General features: G+C 40.8%; 1 protein-coding gene across 1 annotated transcript in view; it reads left to right on the forward strand.

The window, feature by feature from the left end:
- LOC137501012 (pickpocket protein 28-like) overlaps window positions 1–20,912 on the forward strand; it is a 64,959-nt gene extending 44,047 nt beyond the window's left edge. Inside the window, exons 3-5 of the mRNA XM_068227850.1 lie at window positions 2,545–2,668; window positions 6,646–6,737; window positions 20,800–20,912. Coding sequence (XP_068083951.1) covers window positions 2,545–2,668; window positions 6,646–6,737; window positions 20,800–20,912 — 329 coding nt within the window. The remainder of the gene's footprint in view (window positions 1–2,544; window positions 2,669–6,645; window positions 6,738–20,799) is intronic.
- Window positions 20,913–21,529: the final 617 nt, after the last annotated feature.

A 21,529-nucleotide genomic window follows, 5' to 3' on the forward strand; every position in this document is an offset into this window, starting at 1 on the left:
TGAATAGGGAAATTGGAGCTTTACGTATGGCGTTCTCTGGCTGGGATATGTTTTTGTGCATTTGAATAACTGTCAGGGGTTTGAAACCTTGGTCTTCGAGATCAGTTTTGATTTCGTTAGGGGCTGGGTCTGTTGGTAATCCCTTACGGCTATTTATTTTCTGGGTGGATTTTTTTTTTCCGGAACATACATGTAGTAATTAATTTCGAGCTTTGACAGTGTGTCTGTGTCTCATAATCTTCATTACTGAGGACCTTGACATTGGCCCCTTCTCTGGTGGGTTGAATTTTGTACCTTTTGTGTTTAAGGGCTCTTTCCACACATGAACATAGATATCGCCATTGTTGAGAAGAGCGTATGTGAATAAGCGGCAGTGATTTCTGTTGTGATTTGGTTTCACTGTTTGCCATTATTAATTATTAATTCATTAATTATTATTTGTGAAGTATATTACTTTTCACTTAGCTTTATGCAATAATGCGGAGACCACAATATATTACGACCATGCTCTTGACAGCACCCCCTTGCCTTTTAAACAGTGGTGTGTGCTGCGGACTACCAAGGCTATCAGTGAAGCCCAGACCTCAAATGAGAACGATGGAAATCTAACATTGCATACATTCTCATTAAAGATTGGTATGCCTTTCAGCGTTCAGTCTGCAAGCCTCTGTGAATTTACTCAACGTCGCCACAATCCTCTATTTGCAACTAGAGCTGTGGCCTCATTTGGTTCTATACCTCTTATCTTTAAATCTTTAGAAACTGAGTTTAATCATCGTCGTCTTGGTCTCCCTCTACTTTTCTTACCCTACATGACAGAGTCCATTATTCTCCTAGGTAACCTATCCTCCTCCATTCGCCTCACATGACCCCACCACCGAAGTCGGTTTATGTGTACAGCTTCATCCATCGAATTCATTCCTAAATTAGCTTTTATCTCCTAAAGCATATTATAATGTAAGCATCTGACACATTATTCCTTTTGAAAAACTTGAAAGCAATGAGAAAAAACGTCGCTCGTATATCTGAGAGCAAGGCATCGTGGACTGATCTTGCAGCCCAGGCTGTACGCCCCTCTCCCTTCGACTCCCCTCGCGCTCCTTACTGCTCTGTCAGGTTGATGCGCGGACTGGGGGGATAGGTGTGGTAAGGCTTCGCTCCGTCAGATCGCCACTGCTAACTAGCAACCATGCATTCCTCATCGTATATACTTCCCCACCTCACTCACCTCATCCTTCTGCCTTAATCATATAGATAACAGAGTAGTGGTTTTTCACTCCCGTTTAATTTTACATCCTTGTAGGAAGACACTGCAGGACTGCTGTTATAGGAGTAATATAGTTCTCTTTTTATAGGTAGATGTGCTAAAATTAAATACAATCTTTCTAATTTAGTGGTTTTTTTTTGTTGGAATCGAGCCCGTGATCATGGGTCGAACACCACCGCTGATCTCCCGAGAAAGCTAAAAAGAACAACGGGGAACGATGAGTACAGCCGCTGGTAAAGCTGTAAAATTTAAATTTAAATTTAATAATAATAATAGTGCATGGCATCTGTATAGGCTTGGTAGGCTTGGTGGCGACCTAGTGAAGATGAAATGAAGGCGAAGTCGCCATAAACAACCAGTCCTCAAGCCGGGGGAATTAAGAGTATGAGAGGGTTGTATGTATGTTGAGTCCTCAGCCCTAAGGGTGGTTGGATCCTCAACAGCTCCGCCATAAGCTGTCATAGATGGCCTAGGCATCACTGAAGAACCGTACTAGGGAAATGAGGAGTGAGGTAGTTTCCCGTTGCTTTCCTCACCGAGCCAGATGTTGCTATTACATATGTCTGCCAAGCCCACTGAAATGCATGCATCAACCAACCCTATGAGCAACATTTCCATACCATTCGTAGCAGGGACTGGCTGTAGAAGGAATGGCATTACTAGCATCGCTCATACCTCACTCACTTTCATATTGCCAAAGCCAAGGATAAGATAGAGACAGATCAATGAAAGTAACAAAATTGCTCTAGCCCATACCAGAAGACATAGTGCACTGTAAACACTAGGTCCCGCCAGCAAAGGCATCACGAGAGGGTTAAATCTGAGAATTGAACCGTGGCCATCGGACTAAAGGCAGGCATTATATCTATTTAGCCACGAAGCTGGACTTTAATTTGTTAAACCTTAGGCTACCATCTCCACTGATCAGGTGTTGACAGTAACAGAGGCTTGGGCAGTAGCTTAAGAAGGTCTTGACAACACAGCAGGCTTCTCCGTTGATTATAGGCTTAACATTCACTAAACCAACAATCGAAAAGGGGTAACCTAAGTCTAGTGGTAGCCCACGTCTTGATCCCAACATACACCACTGCTTTTAAACGACGTGCGTCCCCATGTGTCCAGAAGGAAGGAACCGATTGACAGCTCTCATTATCACTAGGGCGGGCCACGTTAAAATTGGATACATTTGCCACCCCAGAATTAGAAGTAAGAGTTGTGGTATGTAGTACGTTATAAGACATACGGCAGTTGACTGCTATTTTGATGTCTCTTTGCAGACGAGTACCTGGCCAAGTACCACGACCGCTGCCAATGCTTACCTTCCTGCATGGAGGTGAAGTACGACGTGGAGACTTCGCAGGTAGAATATCACTGGACTAAGGTGAAAGGACGTTTCAAGAAGTAAGTACCATATCGTATGTATTAACAAGTTATCTTGGTCAAGACTGTACCAAATCAATTGTGTAAAAGATTTAATTCATAATACACTCAAGAATAGATACTGCAAGTTTCGAGAATATATGGATTGTCTTCTTCATCTATACAAGTTAAAATCACATGTACATGCAAAGACCTTATAGGAAAAGAGCGGCGGGGGGGGGGGAGGGGGAGGGCTTAAAAGTTGAAGCAAAAGCACACTTGTCCAGACCTGTTATTTACGTCGTTAGATCTAGTAAGCTGCAAAACAAGCTATTGTCAACACGTTTCCAAATGAAGACTGGTAAGTCAAGGATTGTCGTGCCAGGTTGAATAAAACAAATCGTGTTCTATAAGAAGAATAAAAATGATGTACTGCTGTGATTGCAACACGTCAAGTGTAGTGGGTCTCCATGCGTGAAAATACGAATTTTAGAATTACCAATAATATATTTTGTCTACACGTTTGACTCCTCACCAAGATAGTGCACTACACTAACTGCAGAATCATTTAATTACAATGTAGATTTTATGAGCAAAACCAGATTAGAAATATGATCCAAGACAGCAGGATCCAACTTTCAATTTGTGTTATTGTACATCTTTACAGTTTTAACTTTTAAGGAGACCCCTCCTTTTCCTATAAGGTCTTTACATAAACATATTTTAACCTGTAGACCTAGAGCTGAAGAAGAGAATCCATGTATTCTCGCATCATGTGTTATCTATTCTTGAGTGTATAATGAATTAAACCTTTTACATAATTGATTTGGTATGGCATTGACTAGACGGATTCACTAACATAACTAGTTAAAGTGATTAAGTCAATACGGACCAATCACTGGCCAAAATGTTCAAGATTAATCAATCAATACTGATCTGCATTTAGGACAGTCGTCCAGGTGGCAGATTCCCTATCTGTTGTTTTCCTAGCCTTTTCTAAAATGATTTCGATGATATTGGAAATTTATTGAACATCTCCCTGGGTAAGTTATTCCAATCCCTAATTCCCCTTCCTATAAATGAATATTTGCCCCAATTTGTCTTCTTTTATTCCAACTTTATCTTCATATTGTGATCTTTCCTACTTTTAAAGACGCCACTCAAACTTATCCGTCTACTGATGTCATTCCAGGCCATTTATTCGCTGACAGCTGGGAACATACCACTCAGTCGAGCAGCTCGTCTCCTCCCAGTACTTCCCAACCCAAACTTTGCAATATTTTTGTAACGCTACTCCTTTGTCGGAAATCACCCAGAACAAATCGAGCTGCATCTCTTTGGATTTTTTCCAGTTCTTGAATCAAGTAATACTGGCGAGGGTCCCATACACTGGAACCATACTCTAGTTGGGGTCTTACCAGCGACTTATCAGCCCTCTCCTTTACATCCTTCCTACAACCCCCTAAACACCCTCATAACCATGTGCAGAGATCTGTATCCTTTATTTACAATCCAATTTATGTGATTACCCCAATGAAGATCTTTCCTTACATTAACACTCAGATACTTACAATGATCCCCGAAAGGGACTTTCACCCCATCAACGCAGTAATTAAAACTGAGAGGACTTTTCCTATTTGTGAAACCCACAACGTGACTTTTATCCCCGTTTATCATCATACCTGCTGTCCATCTCACAACATTATCCAGGTCATTTTGCAGTTGCTCACAATCTTGTAACTTATTTATTACTCTATACCGAATAACCTCATCCGAAAAAAGCCTTACCTCTCATTCCACTCCTCTACTCAAATCATTTTTATGTATAAGAAAACATGAAGGTCCAATAATACTGCCTTGAGGAATATCCCTCTTAATTTTTACAGGGTCAGATAAAGCTATTTTCTATTTTCTAATTTCTATTTTCTAGAAATGTAGCAACCCATTCAGTCACTCTTTTGTCTAGTCCAACTGCACTCATTTTTGCCAGTAGTCTCCCATGATCCACCCTATCAAATGCTTTAGAGAGGGGTCAATCGCGGTAAAGTCCATTTGAGCCTCAGAATCCAAAATATCTGCTTTACCTTGTTGGAATCCTACAAGTTGAGCTTCAGTGGAATAACCTTTCCTAAAACTCAATTGCCTTCTATAGAACCAGTTATTAATTTCGCAAACATGTCTAATGTAATCAGAATGAATGCCTTCGCAAAGCTTACATGCAACTCATGTCAAACTTACTGGACTGTAATTTTCAGCTTTATGTCTATCACCTCTTCCTTTATACACAGGGGCTACTATAGCAACTCTCCATTCATTTGGTATAGCTCCTTCAATCAAACAATAATCAAATAAGTACTTCAGATATGGTACAATATCCCAACCTATTATCTTTAGTATATCCCCAGAAATCTTCTCAATTCCAGCCGCTTCTCTAGTTTTCGACTTTTTTTATTGTAAATATCATAGTTATCATACGTAAATTTTAATACTCCTTTAGTATTAGTCATCTCCTCTATCTGGACATTATCCTTGTAACCAACAACCTTTACATACTGCTGACTGAATACTTCTGCCTTTTGAAGATCCTCACATACACACTCTCTTTGTTTATTAATTATTCCTGGAATGTCCTTCTTGGAACCTGTTTCTGCCTTAAAGTACCTATACATACCCTTCCATTTTCACTAAAATTTGTATGACTGCCAATTATGCTTGCCACATTGTTATCCTTAGCTGCCTTCTTTGCTATATTCAATTTCCTAGTAAGTTCCTTCTATTTCTCCTTACTTACAGCCATTTCTAACTCTATTTCTTTCCAATCTGCACCTCCTTCTTCGTCTCATTCTTTCTCTATTATAATAAGGTGGGTCTTTATCATTCCTTACTACCTTTAAAGGTACAAACCTGGTTTCACATTCCTCAACAATGTCTTTAAACCCATCCCAGAGTCTGTTTACATTTTTATTTACCATTTTCCACCGATCATAATTACTTTTTAAAAACTGCCTCATGCCTGCTATATCAGCCATGTGGTACTGCCTAATAGTCCTACTTTTAAAACCTTCCTTTCTCTGACATTTATTTTTAACTACGACAAAAACAGCTTCGCGAACACTATTACCATCTATTACTTCGGTTTCTATATAGAGCTCATCTGCTTTTATCAGCACCACGTCCAGGATATTTTTCCCTCTAGTTGGTTCCGTCACTTTCTGAATCAGCTGTCCTTCCCATATTAGCTTATTTGCCATTTGGTGGTCATGCTTTCTGTCGTTTGCATTTCCTTCCCAATTGACATTTGGTAAATTAATATCTCCCGCTACAATCACATTCCTTTCCATGTCGTTTCCCACATAGCTGATTATCTTATCAAATAATTCTGAATCCGTGTCAGCGCTACCCTTTCCCGGTCTGCACACTCCAAAGACATCAAGTTGCCTATTATCTTTAGAAATGAACCTTATACCTAGAATTTCATGTTTCTCATCTTTAACTTTTTCGTAGCTTACAAATTCTTCTTTCACCAGAACGAATACTCCCCCTCCCACCAGGGCATGTACTGTACGTGTCTGTTCGTACCAGATTACATGAAAATCGAGGCTCCCTACAAATTTCACCATCCTACTTCCGACTGACCAAGTACTATTATAAGTATGATTATTTCATTGAAGAAATATAGACAATGAATTTTTGCTTAAAAAGTGCTGGCAAATGGAAAAGGCAATTAAGTCCATATTTTCAAAATGATTTATAAAAGTATATTTCGCAATATTCATTTCAGACTGTTGGTAATCTTGACAAAAGGAGGTATTAAGAAGACACAAGTGTTGTACTTTCTCGGAGAGATAGTTTATTTGCTTCCTCTGGATGGTGACTAAAAGTGAACGACAGATTTATTTACAACACCATCTCACACAATTTAACCAATTACTTCAATATTTCTCACAGTGCACTGTTTCGTTTCTAATATGGTTTTTGTGAAGTTTGATAAGGGATTTAAATTGTATGTCTAATTTCAGCAAACTTTGGGGATCAATTTTCGTATTCTTCAAAGATATGCAGATAATGACAAATAAGCGCAGTGAATTATACGGCCCTGCTGACTTCTTAGGTGAGATAATTTGCAGTATATTAATATTTAACCTATAGCGAGCAAGTATAATTCTATTTCAAATGTGATTTATTGCATGCTAAGAAATTATTATCCGAATAACAATAGTAATGTGCTTGATTTATCGTTAAATTACAAATAATCATAACTTAATGCTATTTAACCTAACTAAATTAAATCTAATCTAATCTTATAGATCATTAGGGTTGCTTGAACTTAAAATTAGTTGTTCCAGAATATTTCATTTATTCATACACAGTGTTACATCATAATATTTTGTCTAACAATGCTGTGAGAGCAGGGCATGATATTAAAGGGAGTAGTAAGTCAGTTACGAGAAGAATCGAACTCTTTAAAATCATACAATATCACATCACATCACATCACATCACATCACATTGAGCCAAGTCAAATCTAATCGAATTAAATCAATTTAACCAACGCTGATCCGCATCTAGGGCAGTCGCCCAGGTGGCAGATTCCCTATCTACTGTAAACCTAGTTTTTTCTTGAATAATTGCGAAGAATTTAGAAATTTATTGGGCATCCTCCTTGGTAAATTCTTCGAAGCCCTAACTCCTCTTCCTACAAACGAATATTTGCCTCAATTTTTCTACTTGAATCCCTACTTTACCTTCATAATGTAATCTCTACTTTTTAAAACACCACACAAACGTATTTGTCTACTAATGTCATTCCACGCCATCTCTCCACTGACAGCTCGGATCATAACACTTAGTCGAGCAGATCGCCTCCCTTCGCCCAAGCCTTCCTAACCCAAACATTACAACATTTTCCTAACGCTACTCTTTGTTTCGGAAATCACCCAGAACATCGAGCTGCTTTTCTCTGGATTACACTGACTGAGCAAATGTCATGGGATAGCGGAGTACTGATGCACAGGTGTGTTGTCTGCGCACCACACGCCCCTTGTGCCAGCTGCAGTTGTATAGGAGACCTTGTGAGCAGTGGCTGTGCATGTGTCAGGTGTAACATGGTACGTCGTCGTGAGCTGACACCGTTCGAACGGGGTATGGCGTTGGTGCCCGACGGATGGGAAGTGCGATTTCGAAAGTGGTGAGGGAATTCGGCTTCACACGGTCAACCGTGTCCAGGGTGTATTGTGAATGGTTGAATGCGGGTGTCACCGTCCACAACAGGCGAACGACCGGCCGTCCAGCCACCCTCGATGACCGTGACCGGTGACATCTGAGACGGATTGTCAATAGTGACAGACGGGCAACCGTGCAACAAATCACGGCTCAATTCAACACAGGCCGTGCTAGACACGTCTCCCAGTGGACAATCCGTAGGCACATGGGTTCTATGGGGTATGGGAGCCGGCGTCGCACACGGATGCCACGTTAACCCAACGTCATCGGGCACAACGACGCGCATTTGTCGCCAGTCACCAGGGATGGACACTGGAACAATGGCGTAACGTGATATGGTCGGACGAATCCCGATTTCAACTGCACCATGCCGATGGGAGGCACCGTGTATGGCGCAGACCACATGAAGCGATGGATCCCGCGATCCAGTGCCACGAAGGTGTGGTCCAGGGCGCTGGTGTCTCTGTAATGGTCTGGGGTGCATTTTCCTGGTATGGAATGGGCCCCCTAGTTATTCTGGAAGAGAATTTGAATGGTACGCGGTATGTTGAGCTGCTCGGAGACCATCTCCACCCATTTTTGGCCTTCCAGCGCCCAGACGGTTCTGCGGTGTTTCGAGATGATAACGCGCCGCCACATCGCTCGGGAATGGTTCCAGGAACATGCAGCGGAGGTCCAACGACAGCCATGGCCACCCAGGAGCCCCGATATGAACCCTATCAAGCATATCTGGGATGTCCTGGAACGCAGGCTCCGTGCCATGGATCCTGCACCCACGAACAGACCAGCATTGGCGGCCGCTCTGCAAACGATTTGGTGTCAGCTACGTCCAGGGGACTACCAGGGACTTGTCGACTCACTTCCACGGCATCTCACTGCAGTTCGCAGGGCCAGAGGAGGCCCCACACGCTATTGGGTGACTATCCCATGACATTTGCTAAGTCAGTGTATTTCCAATTCTCGAATCAAGTAAATCTCTTGAGGTACGTATATTCTGGAACCATCCGTTTGGGTATTACCAGAGGACCGTCTTCTTGGTATCCTTACTACAAACCTTAAATACCCTCATAACCATGTGTAGAGATCTCTACCCTTTATTTACAATTCCGTTCATGAGATTACCCCAATGAAGATCTTTCCTTATGGGTATTAACATGTACAGTAGGTACTTACAATGATCCCCATAAGAGAATTCACCCCAACAAAGCACTAATTAAAACAAAGAGGACTTTTCCTATTAGTGAAACTCACTCCCACACTTCTAACCACGTTTATCATGATAGCATTGCCTACTGTCCTCACAACATTGTCGTGCTCTATTTGCAGTGGCTCACAATCTTGTAACTTATTTATTACCATATGCAGTATAACATCATTCGCCAAAAGCCTTATCTATGATACCACTTCTTCACTAATTCTGCATACGGTATATAAGAAAACATAAAGGTCCAATTATATTTCGTTGAGGAATTCCACTCTTAATGATTACAGGATCAGATAATATTTCACCTGCTCTAATTCTCTGAGTTCTATTATCTAGAAATATTTGCACCATTCAGTCACTCTTTTGTCTAGTGCAGTTGCACTCATTTTTAAAAGTAGTCTTCCATGATCTAGCCTATCAAATGCCTTAGATAGATCGATCGAGATACAGCCCATTTGACCTCCGGAATCTAAGATATCTGCTATAATTTGCTGGAATCCTACAAACTGAGCTTTAGTGGAACAACCTTTCCTAAATTCGAACTGCCTTCTATCCAACCAGTTATTAATTTCGTAAACATGTTTAATATAATCAGAAAGAATGTTTTCCCGTAGCTTATATGCAACACATGTAGAACTGAATGGCCTTTACTTTTCCGTTTTATGATTACCACCTTTTCCTTTATACACAGGAGCTACTACAGCAACTCTCCATTCATTTGGTACAGCTCCTTCATACAAACAATAATCAAATAAGTACTTCAGATATGGGGCTATATCCCAACCCATGGTCTTTAGTATATTCTCAGAAAACTTATCAATTCCAGTTCATAGTTTTAAACTCTTGTATCTCATTGTAAATGTCCTTTCTATCGTATATAAATTTGAATACTTCGTTCGTATTGGTCATCTCTTCTATCTGCGCATTGTGCATGTAACCAAGAATCTTTACCTACTGCCGACTGAATACTTCTGCCTTTTCAAGATACTCGCATATACACTCCCCTTCTTCAATAATGATTCCTGGAATGTCCTTCTTGGAACCTGTTTCTGCCTTAAAGTACCTATATATACTCTTCTATTTTTCAGTAAAATTTGTATGACTGCCAATCAGGGGCGTAGCCAGGGGGGGGTTACTGGGGGTTAGAACCCCCCCCCCCCCATGGAACTTTGACAAAAAGAAAATAAATATAAACTGACAGTTAACAATAAACTAAATAAACATTGCTTAAAATAGATAGATAATAGATAGTAGATAATAGATAATAGAAAATAGATAATGTCTATTAACTGTTGGAATATGCAAAGTCAGTATGGAGGTGTCTGCATGACTGCCGCGCCGGCTCTTTGGTCGTAGTGTGTGTGTGTTTCGAAACACCGCCGGCTCAATCAGCTGTCTCGATGCCTCGACACCACAACGTTTCATGTAGCGTGTGTTGCGTGAACAGAAGCTCAGTCCTTCCGTACATGTCAGCTACATCGATGCTTTGAAACAGAAAAGATTTTTGAAACGGTGACGGTGGTTTGTTTATCTTCTCGCCTCATTAGAAACACTCCGATTGACATTGTCCTGAAGTTGAACTGACACTCGTTAATAGACGCTTCATATTCCGCACCGCAAGTCAAGTTACTAAAAGAACAATGTACTCCGCATTGTAAGGTATTTGTTGTACATAGAAAAAGGACATTATTGTTCTCAAAGCAGGGTCATACTATGCTCCCATTTGTCAAGTGCAAACGTTTCGAAAATTATGTTTTTAAACTTCAAATTGAACTAGATTTTAAAACTGGATTAGGCCAAATCTGTTACTGTACGACCAACCAGATGAAGTAGACAGAGAAAAGAAGTATATCTACCTGCCTACAGAGCCATATAACAACAATAAATACGAGCTTGACGACGTAGAAGTGAGGGGTCTCATGATCGGGGCAAGAGGGACAATCCCTAAGAAGAAGAGTTTCAACATCAGTACCAAGGACCTCAAAGCGCTCAGGGATTCTCTTCTGACACTCATTCAGACACCACTTATATTCGCCAGACAAAGATCATGGATTTATCATTTACAAAAAGAATCCTTATATTTAACGAAGTTGTTATAGTGTATTCTTTGTCTTTACGCAGCCACCAAGTGGATTTTGAAAATAAAATAAAAATAATACCGATATTCGACTCTTCTTAGATGAATTACTCATTTTATAATCATTCAAATTAGTTCACTTAGTTGTTAACTATATTACCATGCTTTCGTAACTACATGGTTACATGTACGTAAAAACGAGCGAGTTGGCCGTACAGTTAGCTGTGATCTTGCATTCGGGAGATAGTGGGTTTGAACCCCACTGTCGGCAGCTCTGAAAATGGTTTTCCGTGGTTTCCCATTTTCACACCAGGCAAATACTGAGGCTGTATCTTAATTAAGGCCATGGTTGCTTCCCTGTCCCATCTACGTATCTACCTATCTACGTCGGTGCGACGAAAAGTAAATTGTAAGAAGAACACGAAAAAGGAAATTGAAGACAACAGAAAGAAGATTATTCCTATTATCGAAACTATCATTTTGTGTGGCCGCCAAGGTTTACCCCTTAGAGGACATAGAGACGATGGACCCATTATATTGAATGATGAAGAGCCTACTGAAAATGATGGAAATTTTAGTACTTTCCTTCATTTTCGTGCAAGAAATGGGGATGAGGATTTAAAAACTCATTTGCTTACAAGCAGCCGCAATGCTATGTACATTAGCCCACAAACTCAAAACGAGATCATTCACGTATGCAATTACTTTATTGTTGAAAACATCGTGCGCAGAGTGAACAGATCACAGTGTTCCACTATAATGGCCGATGAGACAAGTGATATTTCTGGAATGGAACAAATGTCACGTTGTGTTCGATATGTCAACCCTGACTCTCAGACACTCAGGGAGGACTTCCTTCAGATTGTACCGATCACTGACGCCTCTGGAAGAGGTTTGGCTGCCAAAATAATTGATGTGCTTAAGAAGATAGGAGTCAACTTAAATTATTTAAGAGGACAAGGATATGATGGAACTAACGCTATGAGTAGGCAGTTTAATGGCGTCCAAGCGATAATAAGGGAGACCTACCCGTTGGCTTTGTACGTGCACTGCAGTTCACATGTTCTCAATCTTGCTATAACCCATGCATGCTCAATCCAAGGAATCAGAAACTGTTTGGGTACTGTGGGGAATATTTGTTCATTTCTTAGTTTTCCTAAAAGATTAAATGCATTTAAAGAATCGATAGATGCCACTGTTCCTGAAAGTGACAAAACGAGGCTTAAAGCATTGTGTCTAACAAAATGGGTGGAGCGCCATGACTCAATTGCAGTATTTCTAGAACTGTTTGATGCCGTCGTTGCAGTTCTTGAAAATATAGTACAATGGAGTAATAAAGAAGCCTGCACTAATGCTCTACATATACTAAATCAAGTATTTAATGTAAGTGCTCTTCTTAGCAGATTTTTTCAAAGTGAAGAGTTGGACATTGCAAAAGCATTTTCATATGCTAATGTTGTGGATGACAGAATTATCAAGATCAGAGGAAACGCAGAAGAGGAGTTCATAAACATATTTATGCAAGCAAGCAAGAAAGCTTCTCAATTGGACACACAAATTACCATTCCTCGTATAGCAAAGCGCCAAAGGTAATGAAGGTATCGGCCAAAGGAACACAAGGGCCACGAAGGGTGTGAAAATGAAAGACTCCCTAGCCCTCGCAAACCTAATAGCGTTGGGGTCAGAAAAGAACAAGAGTTGACCAAGAGAGGTCGGATAGGATAGATGAAAGTGAGAAGCCTGGCCTGGCACAAGTAAGTAAGTAGGGACTCAGCTAAGGGCCCTGTGGTCGCCAACCCACGCTCCAAAGTTCAGAGCCCTTGGCGCGTATCCTTATGACAGTCATACATGCGCGTACCAGACACGCACAAGCAGTTTCATTATGTTATATCTTAATTTTGTAACTGTAACCCCCCCCATTGGGCGATCCTGGCTACGCTACTGCTGCCAATCATGCTTGCCACCATGTTATCCTTAGCTGACTTCTTCACTAGATTCAATTTCCTAGTAAGTTCCTTTAAATTCTTCTTTGTTACACAACCATTTCTAACTCTATTTCTTTCCAACCTGCACCTCCTCCTTAATCTCTTTACTTTTATGTTAAACTATAGCGGGTCTTTACCATTCCTTGCCACCTTTAAAGACACATACCTGTTTTAATATTCCTCAACAATCGCTTTAAACCCATCCCAGATTCTGTTTACATAATTAATTTTTAAACTCCCTCATACCGTCCTATCACCCAAATTGTACTGCCTAATAGTCCTACTTTTACAACCTTTCTTTCTAGTAAATTTATTTTTAATTACCACAAAAACAGCTTCGTGATCACTAGTACCATATATTACGTCAGTTTCTCTATAGAGCTCATCTTGTTTTATCATCACCACGTCTAGAATATTCTTGCCTCTAGTTGGTTCCATCACTTGCTGATTCAGCTCCCCTGCCCAGATTAACTTATTTGTCACTTGTTGGTCATGTTTCCTGTCATTCGCATTACCTTCCCAGTTGGCATTCGGTAAATTGTGATCACCAGCTACAATCACGTTCCTTTCCGTATCGTTTCGCACATTGCTGACTATCTTAAAAAATAATTCCGATTCAATGCCTGCACCACCCTTTCCAGGTCTGTACACTCCAAAAACATTACGCTGCCTTCAACTTTTACTATGTATGTAATAACTTCGACTTGTTGTTTTTTCGCAATGCAATTAAAAATTATGTAACAAGTAATAAAATATCTACAGGAGATAACAAAAGTAAAGTGAGTTCTAAACAAGTATAAACTCTATACGACTAATAGTTAACAATGCTAGAAAACCTCTCAATTAACACATTTGAAATATACTTAACTATATTCCGCGCTCTCAGAACACTGGGAAGTTTCTAAGACTGGAGAAATACACAGAGAGCCCCTTCAACCCCAGTCCAGTCCAATATACTCACGTACTGGAAAAGAATATTCGAGTATTAACACTGGATTACTCCAGAATATGCAACTTCGAGAAAGGGTCCAGGAATGAAATTATAGTTGGGATTTCTTCCCTAGAATGCAAAAAACTAATCTCACTTATGCTGAAGGAAAAATATACCCCTCAACCAGAAGAAATAATAGTTTTGTTAAAGGCCTAAATTTGCAAAAGTTTATGGATACAGTATAGTACAGGTTGCCTAAGACAGTGACATGAATGAAAATGCTAATGGGATATGAATGCCTAGTTGAATCAGGGAAAATGAAATGAAATGGCGTATGGCTGTTAGTGCCAGGAGTGTCCGAGGACAAGTTCGGCTCGCCAGGTGCAGGTCTTTTGATTAGACTCCCGTAAGCGTTCTGCGCGTCGTGATGAGGATGAAATGATGATGAAGACGATACATACACCCAGCCCCCGTGCCAGCGAAATCAACCAATGATGGTTAAAATTCCCGACCCTGTCGGGAATCGAACCCGGGACTCCTGTGACCAATGTATCACGCTAACCATTTAGCCATGGAGCCGGACGTTGAATCAGGGGATAAGCCCAATCTACGCTGCAACTAAGAAAAAGACAATTTAAAAAACGGTTAATGAATGTTTAAATTTAAATAATACCAAGACGCAGTAAAAGAAAATAGATGACGATTATTATTTGAGTCATCATTCCATAGACTGGTTTGATACAGCTCTCCATGCAACCCTATCCTGTGCTAATCTTTCCATTTCTACATAACTACTATATCCTATATGATCTCTAATCTGCTTGTCATATTCGTACCCTGGTCTAATCCTACCGTTCTTACCACCTACACTTCCCTCAAAAACCAACTGTACAAGACCTGGCTGTCTTAGGATGTGCCCTATCATTCTATCCTTTCTTCTGGTCAAATTTAGTCAAATCGATCTCCTCTCACCAATTCGATTCAGTATCTCTTCATTCGTGATTTTATCTACCCATCTCACCTTCAGCATTCTTCCGTAACACCACATTTCGAAAGCTTCTATTCTGTTTCTTTCTGAGCCAGTTATCGCCCATGTTTCACCTCCATACAATACCACGCTCCAGACGAAAGTCTTCAAAAACATCTTTCTAATTCTAATCACTGAGGTGAACAAATATATTTTCCTAATAAAGGCCTTCCTTGCCTGTGCTAGTCTGCATTTTATGTCCTCCTTACTTTTACCATCATTATTTATTTTCCTACCCAAGTAACAATAGTAATCTACTTCCTTTAATACCTCATTTTCTAATCTAATATTTCCTGCAACACCTGTCTTTGTTCGACCGAACTCCATTACTTTTGTTTATGACTTATTTATTTTCATCTTGTATTCCTTTCCCAAGACTCTGTCCATACCATTCAGCAATTTCTCCAACCTTTTGCAGAGTCAGATAAAACAACAATATACCGAGCTCGATAGCTGCAGTCGCTTAAGCGCGGCTAGTATCCAGTATTCGGGAGATAGTAGGCTCGAACCCCACTGTCGGCAGCCCTGAAAATGGTTTTCCGTGGTTTCCCATTTTCACACCAGGCAAATGCTGGGGCTGTACCTTAATTAAGGCCACGGCCGCTTCCTTCCCACTCCTAGCCCTTCCCTGTGCTATCGTCGCCACAAGAACTATCTGTGTCGGTGCGACGTAAAGCAACTAGCAAAAAAAAAAAATCACCGACAAATCTCAGGGTTTTGATTTCCTCTCTTTGAACTTTGATATCCTTTCCAAATTCATCTTCGATTTCCTTTATTGCCTGTTCTACTTAAATATTGGAAAGTAGAGGGGACAAACTTCAGCCTTGCCTCATTCCTTTCTGGATTGCTGCCTCTAGATAATTCTCCTTTCTCGGTATCTGATCCCGATCGCCTTCAGAATCTCAAATAGCATGGTCCAATGAATATTATCGAATGGCTTTTCTAGATCTACGAACGCCACGTACGTTGTCTTGTCTTTCTTAATTCGATCTTCTAAGATCAGACGTAAAGTCAGGATTGCTTCACGTGTTCCCACATTTCTTCTGAAGCCAAATTGATCTTCTCCCACCTCAGTTCCAACTTGTCTTTCCATTCTTCTGTAAATAATACACGTTAAAATTTTGCAGGCGTGAGATACTAAACTAATGGTGCGGTAGTTTTCATACTTGTCAGCACCGGCCTTCCTGGGAATAGGTATAACAATATTCTGTCGAAAATCAGATGGAACTTCTCCTCTATCATATATCTTACACACTAAACGGAATAACTTCTCAATGCTGGTTTCTCCTATGACCGTCAGTAATTCTGAGGGTATGTCATAAATTCCCGGTGCCTTGTTCCCACTTAGGTCTCTGAAAGCTCGGGCGAATTCTGACCTCAAAATTGGGTCCTCCATTTCATCCACATCAACAGCCACTTCTTATTTCAGAACACTATAATCTACTTCTTTACCTTGATACAACTGTTGGACATGTTCCTGCGATCTTTCTGACTTGTCTTCTTTCCCGAGAAGTGGTTTTCCATCTGAGCTTTTAATATGCATACACCTACTTTTCCTTTCTCCATAGGTTTCCTTGATTTTCCTGTATGCAGCACCTACATTTCCTACGGCCATACAACCTACAACATCCTTGAACTTCTCTTTCAGCCATCCTTCCTTAGTTGTCCTGCACTTTTTATCTACTTCATTCTTTATTCACCTGTATTCTTTTCTGCCCTCCACATTTTCTTGCATTCTTGTCTCCGTCGTTCGTCAATCAGGTCTAGTATCTCTTGAATTATCTATTGTTTCTTAAGTGATCTTTCCTTTCTTCCTAACTTTTCTTCAGCAGCCTTACTGATCTCATTCTTCATGACTGTCCATTCTTCTTCTACTGTGTTTCTTCCAGCCTTTTCATTTAGTCCCTGTGTTACATGTTCCTTGAAACAAACCCTAACACTTGTCCAGATCCCATCTCCTTGCATTCCTTCCTTTCTTCAATTTCTTCAACTTCAGATGGCATTTCATGACCAACAGATTGTGATCAGGGTCCACGTCTGCTCCTGAGAAAATCTTGCAATCTAACATCTGGTTTCTATATATCTGTCTAATGAAATGAAATGGCGTATAGCTTTTAGTGCTGGGAGTGTCCAACGGCAAGTTCGGCTCGCCAGGTGCAGGTCTTTTGAACTGACTCCCGTGGGTGACCTGCGCGCCGTGATGAGGATGAAATGATTATGAAGACGACACATACACCCAGCCCCCGTGCCAGCAGAATTATCCAATTATGGCTAAAATTCCCGACCCTGCCGGAAATCGAACCCGGAACACATGTGACCAAACGCCAGCACGCTAACCATTTAGCCATGGAGCCTGACATCTCTGTTTAATCATAATGAAGTCCATTTGATACTTTCCATTGTCTCCAGGTCTCGTCCATATATAGTCATCGTTTGTGGTGTTTGAAACAAGTGTTAGCCAGGACTAAATTGTGATCGGTGCAGAATTCAACCAGCCGGTTTCCTCTTTCATTCCTTTGTCCCAATCTGAATCCTCCTACTGCATTACCTTCACTTCCTTGGCATACGACTGCATTCCAGTCTCCCATCACAATTAGATTATCATCACCTTTTACATGCTGTATTAAATCTTCTATCTCTTCATATATTGTTTCGATTTCTTCATCATCCACTGAACTAGTGGGCATATAGACCTGTACTATTGTGGTGGGCATTGGCTTGGTGTCTATCTTGACCACAATAACCATTTCACTATGTTGGTCATAGTAGCTTACCCGCTGCCCTATTTTCTTATTCATTATTAAACCTATTCCTGCATTTCCCCTGTTTGATTTTGTGTTGATATTCTGTAGTCACCTTACCAGAAATCCTGCACTTCCTGACTACGCATTTCACTTATACCAACTACATCTAACTTTAGTCTATCCATTTCCCTTTTCAGATTCACTAACCTACCACAGCAATTCAAACTTCTAACATTCCATGCTCCGACTCGCAGAATGTCAGTATCCATCTTCCTGATGATTGCCCCCTCTCATGTAGTCCCGACCGGAGATCCGAATGGGGGACTATTTTTCCTCCGGAATATTTTACCCGGGAATAAGCCATCATCAGTACATCATTCATACAGAGAGAGAGAGAGCTGCATGTCTTCGGGATTAGTTACGACTGTAGTTTCTCCTTGCTTTCAGCCGTGCAGCAGAATCAACACAGCTAAGCCATGTTGAATATTATTACAAGGCCATATCAGTCAACCCCCAGCATTTGCCTGATGTGAAAATGTGAAATCATGGAAAGCCATATTCAGAGCTGCTGACGGTGAGATTCGAACCCACCATCTCCCGAATTCAAGGTCAGAAGTACGCGACCCTAACCGCACGGCCAACTCCTCGCTCAGTGAATAGAATGATGCCCGAAATGATCTGAAAATGGCAACTGAAAGATTCATTATTGAGAATCTTCTTCGGGTCTGTATAAAGAGCGAAACTTGAAGTGCGAATCTGTCTTGAGTCTCAAGTGAGTCGTCTGTGAGCGCGATTCAATCGCGAGTCATTCGGGAGTGGGTCAGTGGGTAGTGAGTCACACGAATAGATGGAGTTCAGCACGCCGTGTTAGTATAGCAGTGAACTGCAGTGGTCACGACACTATGCTGCGAGAGACCAGTTTGGAGAGCAGGAATTCGACGCACCAGAGGGCTGTGTCTTCCGCCTCGCTCCTGAGTACAAACTGTGTGAGATCAAAAATTCAAAAGCGGGTGGACTTGTAAACAGTAGTATAATACATTTAGTCTATAGTAAAGCGTGCTACCTCTCTGTGTAGTTATTTTAGTTTCGGATCCTGACAATCTGCCACAATATTGTACTTTAGTCATCCTTTTGTCAATCAATCAAGCACTACTAATTTGCATTTAGGGCAGTCGCCCAGAAGGCAGATTCTCTATATGTTATTTTTCTAGCCTTTTCTTAAATGACTGCAAAGAGACTGGAAATGTATTGAACATCTCCCTTGGTAAGTTATTCCAGTCACTAACTCTCCTTCCTTCAAACGAATATTTACTCAAATTTGTCCTCTTGAACTTTATCTTCATATTGTGATCTTTCCTACTTTTAAAGACACCACTCAAACGTATTCGTCTACTAATGTCATTCCACGCCATCTCTCCACTGAGAGCTCGAAACATACCACTTAGTCGGGCAGCTCATCTCCTTTCTCCCAAGTCTTCCCAGCCCAAACTTTGCAACATTTTTGTAACGCTACTCTTTTGTCGGAAATCACTCAGAACAAATCGAGCTACTTTTCTTTGGATTTTTTCTGTTCCTGAATCAAGTAACCTCGGCGAGGGCCCCATACACTGGAACCATACTCCAGTTGGGGTCTTACCAGAGACTTATATGCCCTCTCCGTTATATCCTTACTACAACCCCTAAATACCCACATAACTAGATCTGTACCTTTTATTTACAATCCAATTTATGTGATTACTCCAATTACGATCTTTCCTTATATTAACAAACTCAACTTGCCTCAATAAATACCTTGCAGTCATGACGGTATTGGTATCCTTCCAGAATATGTATCGCATAAGTTCTTTTTTAGTATTATTTTAATACCCATGCCTTTGCTGGCGAGATGTAGTGTTTACAGTGCACTATGTCTTCTGGTATGCGCTACAGCAATTTGTTACTTTCATTGATCTGTCTCAGTATGAAAGTGACCGAGGTATGAGCGATGCTAGTAACGTCATTCCTTATACAGCCGGTCCCTGTTATGAATGGTGTGAAAATATTGCTCATAGGGTCGGTTGGTGCATATATTTCAGTGGGTGGCAGACTGATGTGCAATAGAAACTTCTGGCTCGGTGAGGAAAGCAACGGAAAACTACCTCATTCCTCATTTCCCTAGTATGCCTCTTCAGTGACGCCTGGGCTATCTATGATAGCTTTTTGTGGAACTGTGGAAGATCAAACCAGCCTTCGGGCTGAATACCCAACATACATACCTTGTACCCATCCCAAGAATGCATTTATAAATAAAGAAATTCAACCAAAATATTTCAAACGCATCATTCAGCAGTGATCTACATTTAGGGCTGTGGCCCCGGATGGCATCAGTTGTTAACCTAGTTCTTCTTTAAATGATTTCAAATAAGTTCTAAATTTATCAAATACCCTCTTAATAAATTATTCCAATCACTAATTCCTCTTTCTATAAACGAATGCTTGGCCCAATTCTTTCTCTTGAATATCAACCTTATCTTCATACAATGATCATTCCTAATTCGATAGCTCCATTCAAGCTTTTGTGTCTACTAATCATTCCACGCCATCTCTCCGCTGAGAGCTTGGATTATACCACTTAGACGAGCTATTAGTCTTCTCGCTCCTACGTCTTCCCAGCACAAAGTGTGCGACATTCTTGTAACACCGTAGTTTTGTCGAAAATAACCCAGCATAAATCGTTCTCCCTTCCTTTGGATGTTCTCCACTTATAATAAGAAGAAATTGCGCACAAATGTGCATTACACTTTAGAGTAATCCAATAAGGAAACTGTTCTTTTACTGCATTCACTTATTGAAACAAGTAATCTAGGTGTGGGTCCCTACTCTAATTGGGGTTTACCCACATTTTTAATGATTTTTCAGGGTTTTCAAAACGGAAAGGAATAATTAACCAGTGAAATTCCACTACTAATGTTTAATATTTTTGTTATTATTGTGCTGTTCCAGCTAACTGTGGCGGCTTACTGGGTCTCTTCTTGGGATTCAGCATTCTGAGCTTCATCGAGATATTCTACTTTTTAACCCTGCGCCTCTTCTTCAACTTGAGGCCAGCTAGATGACTTCATCCATAATCATCATGAGAGGACACAGCTGCAACGATCAACGAGAATAACTCAGATGAAGGAATCCTGTTGATGTTCATCATCTCGGCCTTTCTCCCAGGTTCCTGGGGTAGTCGCGTGTGTAGATTTGGCCAATTTTCACGGCCGGATGCATTTCCTTTCGCCAACCCTTCGTGGAGAGACGTATTTACTACTGCGTGTTTCTGTGATGGTTGGTGGTGTAGTCTGTTATGTGATGTGTGTATATGGAAACGTGTACTGAGACGAGAGGTGGGTAAGAGTAGCCGGGATCAAACCTCGAACTATCTAAATCAGCGCAGGATAATTCAGAGAGTTAGTAAAGAATGTGCAAGGCCTTCGCTTCGTTTGTGACATCAAAAAAGACCTCACAGTAACCTTGTGTGAGATGAGTTAAGGACGTCCGTACTTTGAATTAAGTGTTCTACAAGACAACAACAACAGTATCGTAGCATTTAAACCCAAGGTATAATGACAACTTCGAGTACAATGGTGGCACCTTTTGCCGGTCTGTATAAGAAAACATTTTCCCACTCATCAAATGTCGAGGAGGCATAAAGTGTTTAGTGTGTGACAAAGGACTGACATTTATAAAT

This window comes from Anabrus simplex, chromosome 5 (assembly GCF_040414725.1).
Source record: "Anabrus simplex isolate iqAnaSimp1 chromosome 5, ASM4041472v1, whole genome shotgun sequence".
In the NCBI taxonomy this organism is placed as follows: Eukaryota; Metazoa; Arthropoda; class Insecta; order Orthoptera; family Tettigoniidae; genus Anabrus; species Anabrus simplex.